This window comes from Alexandromys fortis, unplaced genomic scaffold, assembly GCF_014885135.2.
Source record: "Alexandromys fortis isolate MF-2015 unplaced genomic scaffold, M_Fortis_MF-2015_v1.1 scaffold_138, whole genome shotgun sequence".
In the NCBI taxonomy this organism is placed as follows: domain Eukaryota; kingdom Metazoa; phylum Chordata; class Mammalia; order Rodentia; family Cricetidae; genus Alexandromys; species Alexandromys fortis.
In genome coordinates, this window is record NW_026068034.1 from 489901 (window position 1) to 508891 (window position 18991).

The window sequence follows — 18991 nt, forward strand, 5'->3', positions numbered from 1 at the left end:
ATGTTCAAAGAATAGACTACTTAAGAATTTTCTAAGATAGTCAAAGAGATCAACAGCCAAACAATTGTCATCAACTTCTTTATGGAAAACATGTTTAGCAAATGCAAAGAGGTGAACTCACTGCTTTAATTATTAAATTATAATAATTATTAAATAAATTATTTATTACTGATTATTCAAGCAGGCATAATTAAAGTTCAAAATCCGTTAGTTACAGACTTTCAATATGGGAAAGTTAGAAGGTTATAGAGAAAATGGTAGTAAGAGTTACACAAAATATGAATGTATTTAATATCATTAAGAACTATAGACCTATAAGGCTGGAGAGATGGCTCTGCAGTTAAGAGTTACTAGTACATTTATACCGATCTGAGTCCAGTTCCTAGAATCCATGTAAGGAAAGCACAGAATTACTGTAACTATAGTTCTGATATGTCGAGACTCTACAGGTACCCACTCTCATGTGTACATACCTATACACAAATGTACACATAATTTTTAAATTAATAAAAAATAAATTCAAGAAAACAAAAAGACAGTAGGCTTTAAAAATGACCAAATGCTAGGATTCTTTTTTTAATCACTGGTACATAAAGGCAGTGAGGCAATAACAAACTATAACTAATAGAAAAAAACTTCACCTACGAATTCAGAAATATTGCATGTTGAGATACAAAAGCTGAATACACTTGTGGGTTACCAACAAATTAGTCATATAAGTAGAAAACAAAATGTATAATATCCATGAAAATTATCTTTCCTTACATGATCCTCAGTTTCTCATTCCTTCCCCTAAAATACCAAAGTAAGAATGTACATATAAGAAAATGAGCATATCCTCAACTCCTTAGCACAAGGCACTGCACTACATTCTGAAGAAACAGAAAAGGAACACAAATGCACATACACATCTTCCAGAAACTGTCAGTAATGAGTACCACCTTCAGCTCTGCTTCTTGAAGTCCATCCTATCTGCAGGTTCCCACCTCTAAATACGTTCCCCAGATTCCCTTTGTCATCCAGCATTCTACAAGCAGACCTCTATGATTTAAAAATCTACTTAACTCATTAGAGTAAGCCACACCACAGAATATTACTTAACAATCATCTCCATAAAATTTTTCAAAAATTAAAATCTCTCCAATGTCTTATTTCTCTCCCAATCATGTTGACTTAAGGAAGGCAACAGTCTACAAAGACAGCCACTCTGATTTCTACAAGAACTATTTTTTTTGTTTGTTTGTTTTTTTGTTTTTCGAGACAGGGTTTCTCTGTGGCTTTGGAGCTTGTCCTGGAACTAGCTCTTGCAGACCAGGTTGGCCTCGAACTCACAAAGATCCACCTGCCTCTGCCTCCCGAGTGCTGGGATTAAAGGTGTGCACCACCACCGCCCGGCAAGAACTATTTTCTCTACTTTCAAAGAGATTCATTAGCATTGCTTTAGTTTTGTGTCAGTGTCCATGTATGTACATATGTGTCTGTGACTGGATATGCACATATATTCCTACATGTAGAGGCCAGAAGTTGATGTCAAGTATCTTCTTTAGGCACTCTCCACCTTAATTTTTGAGACAAGGTCTCCACTGAACCTGAGCTCACCAATTCATTCAATAAGTTGGTTAGTGGGGCTGGAGAGATGGCTCAGTGGTTAAGAGCATTGCCTGCTCTTCCAAAGGTCCTGAGTTCAATTCCCAGCAACCACATGGTGGCTCACAACCATCTGTAATGAGGTCTGGTGCCCTCTTCTGGCCTGCAGGCACACATGCCAGATAGAATGTTGTATATATAATAAATAAATATTAAAAAAATAATAATAATAAGTTGGTTAGTAAACTCCCGGGATTGTGCAGCCTCCACCTCTCTGGTAATGTCCAGCTTTTATATAGATGCTAGAAATCTGATCTTCACCTCTGTTTGACAGGTATTTTACTAACTGAGACATCTCTCCAGCCACCACACTATTTGCTATAAGGGCTCATCACACTCAGAATCCTCAAGTGGCTTGACTATGAATTTCAAAATTACATCCCCTCTCTCTGAAATACATACTACATAAATATAATTTTTAATTTTTTAAAAAGGAACACATAATTAGTTAAGTATCAAAATCATATACTTTATAAGATAAATATTCTTGGCCAGGTTTGATTTCAGTTGCAATCCGTAACTGAGAAGATGATTTACTTACTTTTAAAATTCTGTCTTGTCTTTCCAAAATTTTATGCCAAAATTGCTAAGTACCAAAAGCTACATGAATAGAAAATAAATCTAAGAACAACTTCTTTGGCTCCAAAGGGTTTATTCTGTGGATGTTCTGCTTAGAATCCAGCACAAAGGATATTTCAACCATACTTTTTGGCATGATGGTCATTACATGACCTGGGTGAACTCAGTGGGGAATACTGTGATAGAATTAAATCTAAAGATGTTCTGTTCAATAAATATAAGGGCTCATTCTGTTCTAGTCAAGACTTAGTCAACACAGTCCAAAGTTGAAAAAAAAAATCATGGTGACCATTCGTCTTTTTCCAAGGTAGGTTCTGAAAAAATAGTTACTAAAAGGGTCGGGCTGAAAGGCCTAGTCCTCCCTGAGGATCTATATGCAGTTAATGGTTGCCAGGGAAGGGAAAGACATTCTCTTCAGTGGTATAGCCACTGGTGAGATGTTCATGTTCCTGTAAACAAGTCTAATGAATATGAAAGTAGAAGAGGACTAGCAGATGAAAGAAAGGAGATAAATGAGAATAATAACATATAAGGAGGGAATAAGAAAGAGAAAAGGGAATTGAATATGATCAAAGCACATTTTATGAATGTGTGAAAACAATGTAATGAAACCCATATTTATGTATAATTAATATAGCCCAATAAAAATAATTTTCAGAAGTTACTAAAAGAATCCCTAGGTACCCTCTTTTACAAGCTACCAGCAGCTCCTTTTCCTATTTTTTATTGAAAAAAAATTATATACTATAATCTGATAATGCTTTTCCCTCCTCCAACTCCTAATTCACAATTCAATGCCCTTTTCTTCGCTCTTTCTAAGAAAAAAAAAAACAAGCATACAAACAAAAACAGAGAGAGGGGAAAAAAGAAATACACAAACCTCTATAAAAACACAAAAATAAAAATAGAAAAAAAAAACAAGCAAAGGATATGCCCAAACAAAGAAATGTGAGACAAAGTCTACAGAAATACCATTGAGTGGTGAATTAATGATGGACACAGATGTCATCCCAGTAGACTTTTGGGTGTGCAGAGGCCACAACAACAGGAGCCTGCCTGGCACCTCTGGTGCCAAGAGAATCCAGTTCCATCATACCAAACACTACCTGAGGTCTCTAGGCCCAGGCACAGGAGAAAGGAAAGACACTACCCTTCATGGTTGTGACGGGCAGTATTTAATCAAGCTCTACCTGTGACCCAATCAAGGCAGTTGGGCACCAGTGTGGAGAAAGAGTACAAGATAGGGAGGTGGAAGAGAGGTAGGATGATTTGTGGGGTGGGAAGTGAGGTAGATCTAGGAGGTGAGGGTGGTGAGGAACCAGGCTGATGTGAATGGTCAACTAGCCACCCAACTCCAGGGAGAAGCCTGGTCCAGGCCTCGATCGGGGCCTTCAAGCAGGGAAGGGGGCCTGTGTTGATGTCTATAGCTCCTGTTGTCAAATGGAGTCTGTATAGGAACTTGTAATAGGGCCACATTGGTGTCGGAAGGCCATGTTGTTGCAGGGGCCATTGATGGAGGTGGATCTTCTATCTGTTGCTTTCATTGGTTAATTAATAAAGAAAACTGCTTGGCCTGATAGGACAGAAAATTAGATAGGCGGAGTAGACAGAACAGAATGCTAGGAAGAAGGGAAGTGAGTCACAGACGCCATGCCTCTCCTCTCTGAGACAGACGCAGGTTAAGATCCTTCCCAGTAAGCTACTACCTCGTGATGCTACACACATTAATAGAAATGGGTTAATCAAGATGTGAGAGTTAGTCAGTAAGAGACTAGAGCTAATGGGCCAAGGCAGTGTTTAAAAGAATACAGTTTCCGCCGGGCGGTGGTGGTGCACACCTTTAATCCCAGCACTCGGGAGGCAGAGGCAGGCGGATCTCTGTGAGTTTGAGGCCAGCCTGGTCCACAAGAGCTAGTTCCAGGACAGGAACCAAAAAGCTACAGAGAAACCCTGTCCCGAAAAAAAAAAAAAAAAAATACAGTTTCCATGTAATTATTTTGGGGCATAAGCTAGCCAGGCGGCGGGGAGCCAGGGCGGCAGGAACGCAGCCCTCCACTCCTACATGGTCACAAGAGACCATAGTGACAACTTGGACTGCTGTAGAGGGCAATGTCTAAGTCCGTGGTCCTTTTGCAGCCAAAGTCTATGTTAATGTCCCTGGCCCATGTTTCTGCTAGAGCCCGCCTAGCAGAATGGATGCCTAGAGTCTGGGCCGCAATCCGTTACATGTCTGAGAACTATGCCATGCCCAGAGTCATGCTGATTTGGGTGACCAGTGCTGCCACCTGGAGCCATAGAGACTTCTAGGCACAGGCTACTGCCTAGGGCCATGTCTGGGGTCATGGCTCCATGGAGCCTGGAGTCTGCAGTAGTGTTCATGGCTCCAGTTGCAACCAAAAGCTCTGTGGATGCCTGGGGTATGGCCAGCCACCTGGGACCATGTTGATTCCCAGGGGCCATGCTGCTGCTGGGATCATGCTGATCTGAGGGGTCTGTGCTGCTAATACCAGGCCCACAGTGGCATCCAGGCCCGAGCTGCTATTCAGAAATGTTAGTTACCACAATTTTTTTTCTTACATTGTCCCTCATAGTATTTTCTGTGACATTGTTGCTTATTCCCTTGGTAGCTGGCAATAGCTAAGAACTAAGTGTGGTATTAACTGTTTCTAGAAGTTTGCTAGTAACAACACCGCCCATAAAAGTTAAGATTTATTTCCATATTTTCCAAGGAATGAAACGAGCAAAAACAACTATACCATCGCAGCCTTCATTCATTAAGGATTAAATATATGCCAAATAATGTCATGACTGAGTGTCTCTCCCCAACCCCACCTCTGTGTGCCCCCAATAGCAATCAGAAAAGAGGGCCCTCCCTGCACATTGCCTGGACAAAACAGTAGAGCTGGTTCTGGCAATATGAGTGAGGGGGACCCAGATCTGAGGGCCCGAGAATAGGAGAACTGGCCACACTCCTTGCTTTGGCTGTCTTGGGTGAGCTATAGTGACAATGAGGGAAAGGTAGCGGGCTGACCAACCCAACTATCACCCAGGCCCAGAATCAGTGCTATGAGTTGGCCCACCCCAGCTTTCACCGAATCTATCAACTGTTAGAGCATGTGAAAGGAACAAACCTATAAAACTAAAACATCAGGATCTCCATGATACAGAAGGATATCTAAGGATATCTAAGAGGAGCCCCAGTGACAGCCTATTACTGGTGGTGTAGCAGAAACCAGAGGCCTCAGACCAGACCAATGACTCATAACAATGAACACTTACACGTAAAGATATATGGACTAAAGGGTAAATTGTGTGACTCACCGGGCCATACTACAGCTTCCATGACAAGATTCTTCTTTTTTGTTGTTTTTAATTTTATTTTTGTCTTGGCTCTTTGTTTTGTATAGTTTTGGTTTTTTTTTTTTAAATTTGGCTTTGTTTTGGGGGGAGGTTCAAGAGGAGATGGCAGATGCAATGAGACAAGGAGATAAGTGGGATCAGAAGGCATGATGTGAAATTCACAAATAATCAATAAAAGTAAAAAAAAAATACCACTGAGTTTGCTTCATGTTGGCCAACAACTCCTAAATATCGGGCCTACCCTAAAGTGTAGTTAATATACCTAATTAAGACTCCATTAGAGAAAGTAATTTTTCTTTTCTAAGTATCAGTTGCAGACACAACAGGACTAACACACATATGAACTCACAAGAAATGCAGCAGTATTCACAGACCTTCACAGGTCTAGAAGACACTGCTTCCTTTGAGTTATCCATCATGTCTGGTTTTTACAATCTTTCTGCCTCCCCTTTTGCATAGATCCTTGAAGAGGGGTTTGATGAAAACATCCCATTTAAGACTGTGTTCTAAAGTCTCTTACTCTGTATACACTATCCACCTGTGAGTATCTTTATTTTCTTTATATTTCAAAAAGGAGCTTCTCTGATGATAGCTGAGCAAAGCAGAAAGTCATTAGAAACCATTTTGTTGCTATGTTCTCTTAGCAGAATAATAGTAGTTTGGTCTCCCTCCAGATCCCTGGGGTTATCTAGTCTTAGGTTCTTGGCTACCTGAGCAGTATCAAGTCTTTGTTCCATCTCAGGGAGAGGGCCTTACATCAAATCAGAGAGTGGTTGTTACTCCCACATTTGTGCCACTATTACACCAGGATATCTTGCAGAAAGGTCATTGTTGTAAGTTGTAGAGCTTGTAGTTGGGGTTGGTGATTATCTTTCTCTTCTTGGAACATGCAATACACCTTCCAGTACCATGAACACTAGTCGGTATAAATAAAGCCTCTAGTTAAGCACCAGCTTGACTTCTCCATGTTCAATGAGATATGTAAGTGTTGTCTTCAGTAATAAGGTCTTAATACACCAATTCACAGAGAGCAACCAATAGTCTTGGCAATAGCCTAAGATGGCTAGGGGTTTCCATGGAGACCCTATGGCCAATGACTCAACTAGATATAACCCATTCCTGGAACTGGAGGTTTCAGGTAGTGGCATAAAATGTCCAGTTCAGGCATTGTCTCCCCCATTATTTGGTGGCTCCGTTTAGATTACTTTCATAAGGTTTTCTTTTTAACAATGAAATGAAATAAGACAAAAACCAACACACTGGAATTGGACAAAACAAACAAAAGGAGAAAAGTCCCAGAGAAAGCATCAGAATCAGAGACCCACTCATTCACACACTCAGGAATCCCATAAAAACACTAAAATGGAAGCCATAATGTATATGCAAAGGACAGCGTCTTTTCTTAACATCTGTTATATAACCACATAATTTAGCAAAGGCAAGACAGAATTTTTTATTTATTTATTTATTTTTATTTTTGAGACAGGGTTTCTCCGTAGCTTTTTTGGTTCCTGTCCTGGAACTAGCTCTTCTAGACCAGGCTGGCCTCGAACTCATAGAGATCTGCCTGCCTCTGCCTCCCAAGTACTGGGATTAAAGGTGTGCGCCACCACGCCAGGCATGACAGAATTTTAAAAATAAAACCTTCTCTCAGTTAAAGACCTCACAAGGAAAATAAGTCTAACAAAGAATGTTAATCTCATAAATGTCATTCAGCTCCACAAAGCCTAAGGCAAACTAATCAAAATAAGAAATACAGAAATGCTCCCTACACAGACTAATTTTATAACAAGAAATCAGTTTCAAAATGAAAATAGTAGACAATTAATAAAGACATGCTTTAGGTACTTTTTAAAAAAAATCACTTCATGTGACTATAAAATACACATACATTTCTTTAGCCCAGGAACAGGCAAGAAGAGCATCAAGAAAAATGAACAGGATAAAACACAGAGTTTTCTCCTTTAGGGATGGGGTGAATGTGATCTAGGCATGGGAGAAAGATTGAAGACAAACAGCTACTGACCATCAGGTGCCAAAGACAAGTTACACTGACCAAAGTCTTCATAGGCATAGAGAAAGGATTAATTTTCAGTCTCCATGTCACTGTGTTTCATTTTGATGAAACACATGGGATGTAGCTAAAAGTAATAATATATGCTACTCCTCCTTGCTACCTAAAAACTATCCTTGGTCTTGGTCCTTCTATTAGAATCTTCCAACACATACTAGTAATGGCAGAGACACATGATAGGAAGACTCTGGGTTCCTAAGCAACAATTATGAGATTAAAAAATTACAAATCAGTAAACACAATAAATAAAAATAAATCACTTCTCCCACTTTTCCAACATCTATTGATTCATACAAATACACTATAAGCATGTGCGATGTAAAAAACCCGTGGTAATTTCTATCATATCCTCTTTAATTTCTAGGTACCATAGAAGAATAAAAAGCACATAAACTGAATAAACAGATTTGGTTCTCAGAGAAAAAATATAGTCAATAAATTTTAAAAGCCATCAAGAATGTGAATTAATCAAGCACTGAAAATAAACTACCATATGACCCAATCATACACTTCTAGGGAACAACCAAAGTCCTCTATATCAGCATTTTACAGAGACATCTGCACATCAGTTACTGCTGTACTATTCACAACCGCCAAGAAATGGAACCAGCCTAACACCAACAAACAAATGGAATAAGAAAACTGTGGTAAATATACGGCCCAGAATGAAGTAAAATCTTGCCATTACATGAAATAAATCAGATCCAAAAAGACAAATATGTTTTCAATGTACAATTTAAATTTTTTTGAGACATTTTCTCTGTGGTTTTGGAGCCTGTCCGGGTACTAGCTCTTGTAGACCAGGCTGGTCTCGAACTCACAGAGATCTGCCTGCCTCTGCCTCCCAAGTGCTAGGATTAAAGGCGTGAGCCACCACTGCCCAGCAACAATTTAAATTTTAAATTCAATATGCGCCTCTGCACACAAGCATGCATGTGTATGCACAAGCAATGAAACTAGAAAGAAAATCATGAGAAAAAAAGGAACAGTTCTTAAATGAATTATAAAAATAGAATAAAGGAATAGACAAATAGATGCCTTGAATAAACCAATTATTCATATTCTAACAGGAAAAAAAGTATTAAAAACTACATTCAGAGCTGATCATGAGGGCACACACCTTTAATCCAAGCTAGTTAACCTATCCATCACTGCAATTTTATCTGATTTCAACTTGACAAGTTGTTAGCATTTGAATAAAGTCTCTTTCCTTCCCACAGCATTCATTCTTCAGATAATTCAATAATGAAAACAACTAACCTAAAATTAAATGAAGTGATAATAATTATAAGAGATCCCTCTTTCAGCAAAGGAATGTGAATTTATCTAGCAGAGGCCTAGAAAAGGAGCCTTTAAGAAGCCAGCTTCCAGCTGGGTGTGGCAGCATGTGCCTTTAAGTCCAACACTTAAGGATTAGTGGCACAAACCTACAGTTACAGCAGAGGCTGAGACAAGAACTGGTGCCTATACTTTGAACTTTTTAAAGTATAACGCCAATAAAATTTAAAAGGAGATTTAAAAAAAAGACATGCTTTATGAAAATATAATTGGCAAATCTCTTCTGCAGTATCAGAGACATATTTGAACTAAGGTTATTAATGCTAGTTGAACCCTCAAATAATGCTTCCAAATGTTATTTACTATGCCTTGTTCCCCCCCCAATATTATACAAATCTACTAGAGAATACTTGTTTACAAAACCATAAAACACTTTCCATAAATAGTTAAAATCTATTTATTATTGCAGGCTATATCATAGAGTATGTTAAGCATCAGTATAACATTAATGTAACTTAAATTTCAAGAGGAAGTATTACTGCAAATCGCTATTGTTTCTTTATTCACAATGACAAAAAAAACATTCCTCATGGTCTATTATATCTTAGAGATGAAGATATTTGAATAAAATAAATATTCTTAACACATTTGCTAAATTTTTGAGCTGTAAGTATTTCCCTTTCTGCAATCATAATCCACAAACCCCAACAGACCATTCTGTCACTAACACCATCAATGTCAAAAAACTTTTTGCATGGCATGACACCTTCCTAATAGTAAATAATCAACCAAAGGCACATGTAATGAATGTAATTTATGTTGTTGACTAAAAGGAAAGCTTTACGAATTCTGGACTTTAAATACTATACAAAGTCAAGGGAAATGTATGACCATCACAATCAGTCACTGCTCAACAGCCACAGAGTGAACAACACATCTCACCCATCACTCTGTTGAGATAATAACATTTCCATTTATAAAGGACCTTCCTAAAATGATAAGAATTAAGATACTTGGCAAGGAGAAATTATGTGTATAACCAAATACTTGGAAAGCCAAGGGCAAATCTGTCACTAACCAAGTACCTACTTGTTTCATAGCAGTCTCTCCAATTTTGTCTGAATGCTTGCGGATGCTCTCCAGAAAGTCTTTGAGATCAGACATAGAAACATCCTTTATCTCTTCCCGAAGCTTGGGGATGTTGTCCACCATCACCTTACAGAATCGATAGTGGCTCACTTGAGGCAGATAGGTGTGTTCCAGATGCTCCAGAGTCTTCAGTGCAGGATAATGCCTACAAAAGAAATCAACCACCTTAATAGATACTAGTCTTCCTTAGGTGCACAAATAAATTACTCAGGAAAAATTCAAACCTCAATGAGCTTTCACTATACATTTACACAAATCCAAGGTAGTGTTTAATGAAAACTTCTTAACTAGTATTAAAAAGTTAATAAATGCTTAAAAGACTAGTAATTTACAAAAATCTGTCCAAAGAATAAACATGAATATCAATAAAATTAACTATATATAATTTTTTAATTATCTCATGCTATAAAATGAAATACCCCAAGCTAATCTTCTAATGAAAACAGAAAGAAGAGCTTGAACACTATGCACACGTGTTTGTTAGCTGAGATAAGTAAGCCTCAAAGACTACTCTAGCGAGGACCTCAGACGAGCTCTGCACTTTCCCATTACCCAGAGGCTGGACAACAAATGAAACAGCTACCTCTCCCAAGATTGGACAATTAACCCAAATTTTTCTTTTCAGGATCCCCGAGAGATGCCATCACCCCCAGACAGAAGGAAGTAAATAAAAGAACATGACACCTACATTCCCAAGAGGTGGAATGGGTGGTTTTTGGTCGTTGGATGGGTTGTGGCTATTTCTCATTGTTTAGGGTGGTTGGTTACAAGCTGATGTTGGTAATGGTCAGGAAAAAAGTTGAATAAAGGAGTTTATAATCAGGTTCTTCTTTTGAAAAGAAAAAAGGGTGATATAGATATAGTAGTACTGAATCTATTCTGAAAAAAGGGAGATATAGAAATAGATAAAAAGGTAGATTACTGAATCTACTTTTAAACTAAAGAAGCAACGACTAGTTTTAAATATTTTACATTGATATGGATTTTTGTATATTGATATAAATGTAAGCTAATTTTTATTAGAACATACTGTGCATGCATTTCTAATCTTGTTCAAGGTATTTTATCTATACAGCTCATTTAACAATGTAATGCAAATTTCCAGTCCTTGCAATTTATTATTACTAACTAAGGATAATAAGGAAATACATGTTAGTAATTAGTAACCTAGTACAACTGAATTTGTAGTCATTAGGTCTGTCTTCAAGGTCAAACATATATTTTAGGTAGACATATCATCTTCAAACAATTGAGAGATTTCAGAATATAGCATTTAAGATGTTCAATAACATAGGTTCATTTCTCTTATGACAATGAGACATGCCTGCTCCTGGAAGAACCAACCTATATCATAGAAGATGATGGGCATTGAAGAAATGACACATGGAGTTTACTTTCTGTGTGGCAAAAGTAAGCCACTCGGCAATAAAAATTGTTCTTGCATCAACTTCTGACACTATGCTGTCCAAATTGGAAAAGCAAGACAAAAAAAGAGAGTGACAGCCAAATCTTGTCAAGAAAAGGCAGGACAGTCATTCAAAAATTCTGCTTCATAGAAAAGTCTATCACATATTCATTCTAGGCCTATAGGCCGAAGATGGCTGCCCCAACATTAAAAAGGAACTTGGGTGACTGTCCAGGCAGCCAGCTGCTTCTGTCATTTATCACCATTTTTGGAAGTCCCTTGCTTGCACTTCCTACTGACACAGTTAATATTATTTCCTTCTCGGGTCTCTGAGGGAGTTGAAGACTAGACAGTTAGAGGAATAGCTTTCCTTGTTTACCAGACTCAGAAAAGAAACTCAATAAAGATAAGTAAAGTATATAAGACTGAGAGACATCAAAAGTTAGTTTTGGGTGGTACTGTGAGTTAGGACAGAAAGTGAATTAGGTACAATACTTTGAATAGATAATAAACTATTTTCTCTGAATTTTTCAAATGTGAATGGACTAGATATTGTTGATATATTTATTGCCTGTATATATTGTCTATAGTTATTGTTTTTATTGTATAGTTTTGCTTATATTTGTCATAACTTTTATCTTAGACAAAAGGAGGAAATATGACAATATTTTTTTGTAATCTAACAAATAAAGCTTGCCTGAAGATCAGAGTACAGAGCTAGCCACTAGTGAGCCATAGAAGCCAGGCAGTGGTGGCACGCACCTTTAATCTCAATACCTAGGAGGCACATGCCTTTAATTCCAGAACTACAGTCAGGCAGTGGTGGCGCAGGCCTTTAATCCCAGCACTCGGAAGGCAGAGGCAGGCAGATCTCTGTGAGTTTGAGACCAGCCTGGTTTATAATAGCTAGTTCCAGGACAGGCTCCAAAGCTGCAAAGAAACCCTGTCTCGAAAAACAAAAAAAAAAAAAAAAAAAAAAAAAAAGAATTCCAGAACTACAGAGGTGAAGACAGGAAGGGATATGGCTGGGTGAAGAGAGATATATAAGGCAGGAGGAGACAGGAGCTAAGCACATACAGTCTGAGGAATTGTAGAAAAAAGTCTCCCAATCAAAAAAAGCCCAGGACCAGATGGTTTCAGTGCAGAATTCTACCAGAATTTCAAAGAGCTAATGCCAATACTCCTCAAATTGTTCCACACAATAGAAACAGAAGGGACATTGGCAAACTCTTTTTTACAAGGCTACAGTTACACTGATACCCAAACCACACAAAGGCAACTAAGAAAGAAAATTGCAGGCCAGTCTCCTTCATGAACACTGATGAAAAAATAATCAATAAAATACTGGCAAGCTGATGGAGGAAGGTCATTGGTTAATTATAATAAACCAACTGCTTGGCCTCATAGCTTAGAACATAGATGGGAGGAGTAAACAGAATAGAATTCTGGGCGGAAGAGGAAGTGAGGTCAGACTCTGCTCTGCTCCTGGAGAGACCCAACAGCTCTGCTCTCTGGAGCAGAGACACCAGGATGGACAGAGGCTAGACTCTTCCCGGTAAGCGCACCTTGGGATGCTTACACACCTCATTAGAAATGGGCTAGTCCAGGTGCGAGAATTAGCCTGTAAGGGTTAGAGTTCATGGGCCAAGCAGTTCTTAAATGAATACAGTTTGTGTATTGTTATTTCGGGCATGAGCTAGCCAAGCGGCCAGGGTGTTGGGGACGCAGCCCCGCCGCCGCTCTTATTTCAACAGCAAGCAGAATCCAAGAACACATCAGAGAAATCTTCCACCATGATCAAGTAGGCTTCATCTGAGAGATGAAGGAATAGTACAACATATGAAAATTTATCAATGTAATCCACCGTATAAATAAACCAAAAGAAAAAAAAACACGATCATCTCATTAGATGCTGAAAAAGCCTTCAGCAAAATCTAATACACTTTCATGCTAAAAGTCTTGGAGGAATATAAGGAACATACCTAAACATAAAAAAGGAAATAAACAGCAAGTGAACAGTCAAGATCAAACTAAATGGAAAGAAACTCAAAGCGATTCCACTAAAATCAGGAACAAGACAAGGCTGCCCATTCCCTCCATATCTATTCAATATAGTACTTGTAGTTCTAGCTAGAGCAATAAGACAACAAAAGGAGATCAAGGGGATACAAATCAGAATAGAAGAGGTCAAACTTTCACTATTTGCAGATGATATGATAATATATATGCCCCCAAAAGATTCTTCTAGGGAATTCCTACAGCTGATAAACACCTTCAGTAATGTAGCAGGATAAAAGTTTAACTCAAAAGAATCAATAGCCCTCTCATATACAGATGATAAATGAGCAGAAATCAGAGAAACATCAGCCTTCACAATAGCCACAAACAACATAAAATATCTTGAGTTAACTCTAACCAAACAAATGAAAGACCTGTACGACAAGAACTTTAAATCTTTGAAGAAAGAAATTGAAGACACCAGAAAATGGAAAGATCTCCCATTCTCCTGAATAGGTAGTATGAACACTGTAAAAATGGCAATCTTACCAAAAGCAACCTGTATCTTCAATGCAATCCCCATCAAAATCCCAGCACAATTCTTAACAGACTTTGAAAGAACAACACTCAACTTCATATGAAAAAAACAAAAAACTCAGGATAGCCAAAACAATCTTGTACAATAAAGAAACTTCCAAAAGCATTACCAGCCCTGACTTTAATCTCTACTATATAGCAACAGTAAAGAAAACGCTTGGTATTGGCACAAAAACAGACAGCTGGACCAAAGGAATTGAACCAAAGACCCTTATATTAGGCCACACACCTTTAAACACCTGATTTTTTTTTATAAAGAAGCTAAATTATAAAATGGAAAAAAGAAAGCATCTTCAACAAATGGTACTAGCATAACTGGAGGTCAACATGTAGAAGAATGCAAATAGATCTATATCTATCCCCTCGCACCAAACTCAAGTCCAAATGAGTCAAAGACCTCAACATAAATCCAGCCATACTAAACCTCATAGAACAGAAAGTGGGAAGAAGTCTTGAATGCATTGGCAGAGAAGACCACTTCCTAAATATAATACCAATAGCACAGACACTGAGATCAACAATAAATGGAATCGCCTGAAACTGAGACATTTCTGTAAGGCAAAAGACACACAGCTAACAAGACAAAATGGCAGCCCACAGAATAGGAAAAATTTTTTCATCAACCCCACAACTGACAGAGAACTGATCTCCAAAATATAAAAATAACTCATGAAACTAGACATCAAAATATCAAAAAATCCAATTAAAAATGAAGTGCTGTTGTAGGAGACCACTTGTTCATTCCCAGCTGCCCAGACTCAAAATAATCACATGGAAACTCTATTATTTATGTCACTGCTTGGCCCATTAGCTCTAGCTTATTATTGGCTAACTCTTACATCTAAATTTAAGCTATTTCTATTAATCTGTTTATCGACACATGGCTGTGGCTTACTGGCAAAATTTCAGCATGTCTGTCTCTGGCAGCAGCTCCAAGCCTTCTCCGTAAACTCCGCCTTCTTCCTACCAGCATTCAGTTTAATTTTTCCCCACCTAGCTTTTCTCTTTTGCCCTATCACAGGCCAGGACAGTTTCTTTATTAACCAATGGTATTCACATCTTACAGAGGGAAATCCCACGTCAGAATACAGATCTAAATAAAGAATTCTCAAAAGAAGAATCTCAAATGGCCAAACAGTACTTAAGGAATTGCTCAACATCTTTAGCCATCAGGGAAATGCAAAACAAAACAACTCTGAGATACCTTCTTATACCTGTCAGAAAGGTTAAGATCAAAAACACTAAAGAAAGCTTATGTTGAAGAAGATGCAGAGTAAGAGGAACACTCCTCCATTGCTGGTGGGAGCGCAAATTCATACAGCTGCTTTAAAAATCAGTATGGCCATTTCTCAAAAAATTGGGAGTCAATCGACCTCAAGAGCCAGCGATACTACCCGGGCATATATCCAACGGATGCACATTCATACATACCATAAGGACATTTGCTAAACTATGTTCATAGCAGCATTATATGTAATAACCAGAACCTGGAAACAACCTAGGTGCCCCTCAATTAAAGAATGGATAAAGAAAATGTGGTATATTTATACAATGAAGTAATACTCAGAAATAAAAAAACAATGGCATCTTTAAATTTGGAAGCAAATAGATGAAACTAGAAAAAAAATCATCCTGGGTGAGGTAACCCAGACAAACAAAGACAGACATGGTACATACTCATTCATAAGTGGGTATTAGACACAAAGCAAAGACTAACAAGTCTATAATCCACAATCCCAGAGGAGCCAGGAAACAAGAAGGACTCTAAGAAAGACATACATGGATCCCCCTGTGCAATCTCCTGAGTATACTGGGAGCGTGGGGGTAGGGAAAAAGAAAAGGAGAGTGGGGAAGGAGGAAGGGGAGCCAGGAGGAGAACATGGAGGATCAGGAAGGTCAAATTGGGGAAAGAACAAAGAGAAAGAGCAAGGAAAGAGATATCTTGATAGAGGGAGCCATTACAGGGTTAAAGAGAAATGTGGCACAAGGATGACTCCAGCTGAGAATCTAAGCAATAGTGGAGAGGGTGCATTAACTGCCCTTCCCTTGTAATCACATTAATGACTACCATAACTGATGGAAGCAGATGCAGAGATCCACGCCTAAGCACTGGGCTGAGCTCCTGGGGCCCAGTCTTGGAGAGGGAGGAGAGATAAAATGATAATATGAGCAAAGGGGTCACACATAGAAACACCTGACCTGAGCTAGTGGGAGCTCACTGACGCCAGACTGAGAGCTGGGGAACCTGCATAGGACAGAATTAGGTCCTCTGAATATGGGTGACAGTTGTATGGCTTGGGCAGTTGGTAAGGCTACTAGCAGTAGAACCAGTATTTATCCCTAGTACATAAACTGGTTTTTTTGAAGCCCATTCCCTATGAAGGGATACCTTGCTCAATCTAGATACAGGGTGGAGGGCCTTGGCCCTGCCTCAAGTGATGTGACAGACTTTGTTGATTCCCTATGGGAGACCTCACCCTCTCTTAGAAGTAGATGGGGGTGGGATGGGTGGAAGGTGGGGGAATAGCAGGAGGGGAAGGAGAGGGAACTGGGATTGGTGTGTAAAATAAGATTGTTTTGACAGCCTACAGAATGGGAAATGATCTTCACCAACCCCACATCAGACAGAGGTCTGATCTCCAAAATATACAAACAACTCAAGAAATTGGTCATCAAAAGAACAAAATTTAAAAAATGGAGTACAGACCTAAACAAAGAACTCTCAACAGATGAATCCAAAATAGCTAAAAGACACTTAAGGAAATGTTCAACATCCTTAGTCATCAGAGAAATGCAAATCAAAACAACTCTGAGATTCCATCTTACACCTGTAAGAATGGTCAAGATCAAAAACACTGATGACAACTTATGCTGGAGAGGTTGTGGGGTAAAGGGAACACTCCTGCATTGCTGGTGGGAATGCAAGCTGGTACAGCACCTTTGGATATCAGTATGGTGATTTCTCAGAAAATTAGGAAACAACTTTCCTCAAGACCCAGCAATACCACTTTTGGGTATATATCCAAAGGATGCTCAATTGTCCTACAAGGACATGTGCTCAACCATGTTCATAGCAGCATTGTTTGTCAAAGCCAGAACCTGGAAACAACCTAAATGCCCCTCAACCGAAGAATGGATAAGGAAAATGTGGTACATTTACACGATGGAGTAAAACACAGCAGAAAACAATAATGGCATCTTGAAATTTGCGGGCAAAAGGATGGATCTAGAAAACATCATATTAAGTGAAGTAACCCAAATCCAGAAAGACAATTATCATATGTACTCCTTCATAAGTGGTTTTTAAACATAAAGCAAAGAAAACCAGTCTACAAATCACAATCCCAGAGAACCTAGAAAACAATAAGGACCCTAGAAGAGACATATATGGATTTAATCTACATGGGAAGTAGAAAAAGACAAAATCTCCTGAGCAAATTGGGAGCATGGGGACCTTGGGAGAGGATTGAAGAAAAGGAGAGAGGTGGGGGGCGGGGAGGGGGGCAACAGAGGAAAATGTATATAGCTCAATAAAAAAGATTGTATTAAAAATAATGTATATTATCATCAGTATTTTCAATAGATAAGAATTCACATCCCACTGATAAGGAAGTTTATTGTTAGCAAATACATAAGAAATTTAATAGACAAAAATATATAAGACTCTTAAATTATAAACTAATTTATACTAAGAAATAAAACAAAATAACTTATGTATTAAGAAAAAAAAGGGGGGCTGAAGAGATGGCTCAGAGGTTAAGAGCACTGGCTGCTCTTTCAAAGGTCCTGAGTTCAATTCCCAGCAACCACATGGTGGCTCACAACCATCTGTAATGAGGTCTGGTGCCCTCTTCTGGCATGAGGGCATACATGAAGGCAGAATGTTGTATACAAAATAAATAAATAAACTTTAAAAAAAAAAAAGAAAAAAACTGTGTAGCTAAACAAACTGTGATGCATCCATGTATTAAAGGACCAATAAGCTAGTATAAATATGTACAATATTGTTGATTGAAAAATGTTTTTTAAAGAAATAGCTCTAACTAACACTTCTCAGCCTTGCCTGGATCAACAACAGCACACTGTTCCCTTTAGTTCTATGTCTGGTTCATCTATCTTATACCTCAGAACAATGTGCTAAATAGGTTTTTGGAGCAGAGAGATGATCTTGGAGCTTGATCTATCTTTTCCATAAATATTTCCTGGATGGTATACTAATTTAAAAACCAACAAACCTTATAAGTTTTTAAATTTACAACATTTGTAAAGTATACATGTAAGCCAGACATGATAGCTCTCACCTGTAATCACAGCACTTAAGAGGCTGAAGCAGGAGGTTCACCATGAGTTCAAGGCCTGGACTAGGCAAATAGTTACAGGCCAGACCTTGTCTTCCCCCCCACAAAAAATAGCATATGTATATATGCATGATTTATTAATAAACAGGTATAAATATCCATCAGCAAATGGAAGTCACAGACACAAAAGTTCAAAGCAATAACTAGGAAAAAACATACAAAAGTGAGAATCATAGTTTTTTTCGTTAGATAGCAAAATATTCATGATCATTTTCTTTTCAGGCTTTAAAATTCCCTAATTCTGACATTTCCCCTATCTGTTTAGGAGAGGAAAACTCATTCCTTCCATAGATGAAACAAACATACAGGTCTAATTTGGACATGGTTTCATCACAGCAGACACACTCTTCTTGCCTCAACACGGTTGCCCCATAAACACCTAGACTAGAAACTAGTTTATTTCCTTTTATGTCTTCTCTCATAGGTTTCAAGAATCAAACTCTTAGTCCAAGCAAATAGAGTAGTTTATTCCCCCTAAACTTAGTAATAAAAGTACAAATACATACAAATCTGAAATAATTATTTTCATTAAAATTTTAGACTCTT

General features: G+C 38.3%; 1 protein-coding gene across 5 annotated transcripts in view; it reads right to left on the reverse strand.

Annotated features, from left to right (window-relative positions):
- Positions 1-18991, reverse strand: part of Exoc6b (exocyst complex component 6B) — a 550902-nt gene that overhangs the window by 402509 nt on the left and 129402 nt on the right. For all 5 annotated transcript variants that reach the window (XM_050164869.1, XM_050164868.1, XM_050164867.1 and 2 more), the window contains exon 6: positions 10028-10232. In XM_050164869.1, the coding sequence (XP_050020826.1) occupies positions 10028-10232 (205 nt within the window). The remainder of the gene's footprint in view (positions 1-10027; positions 10233-18991) is intronic.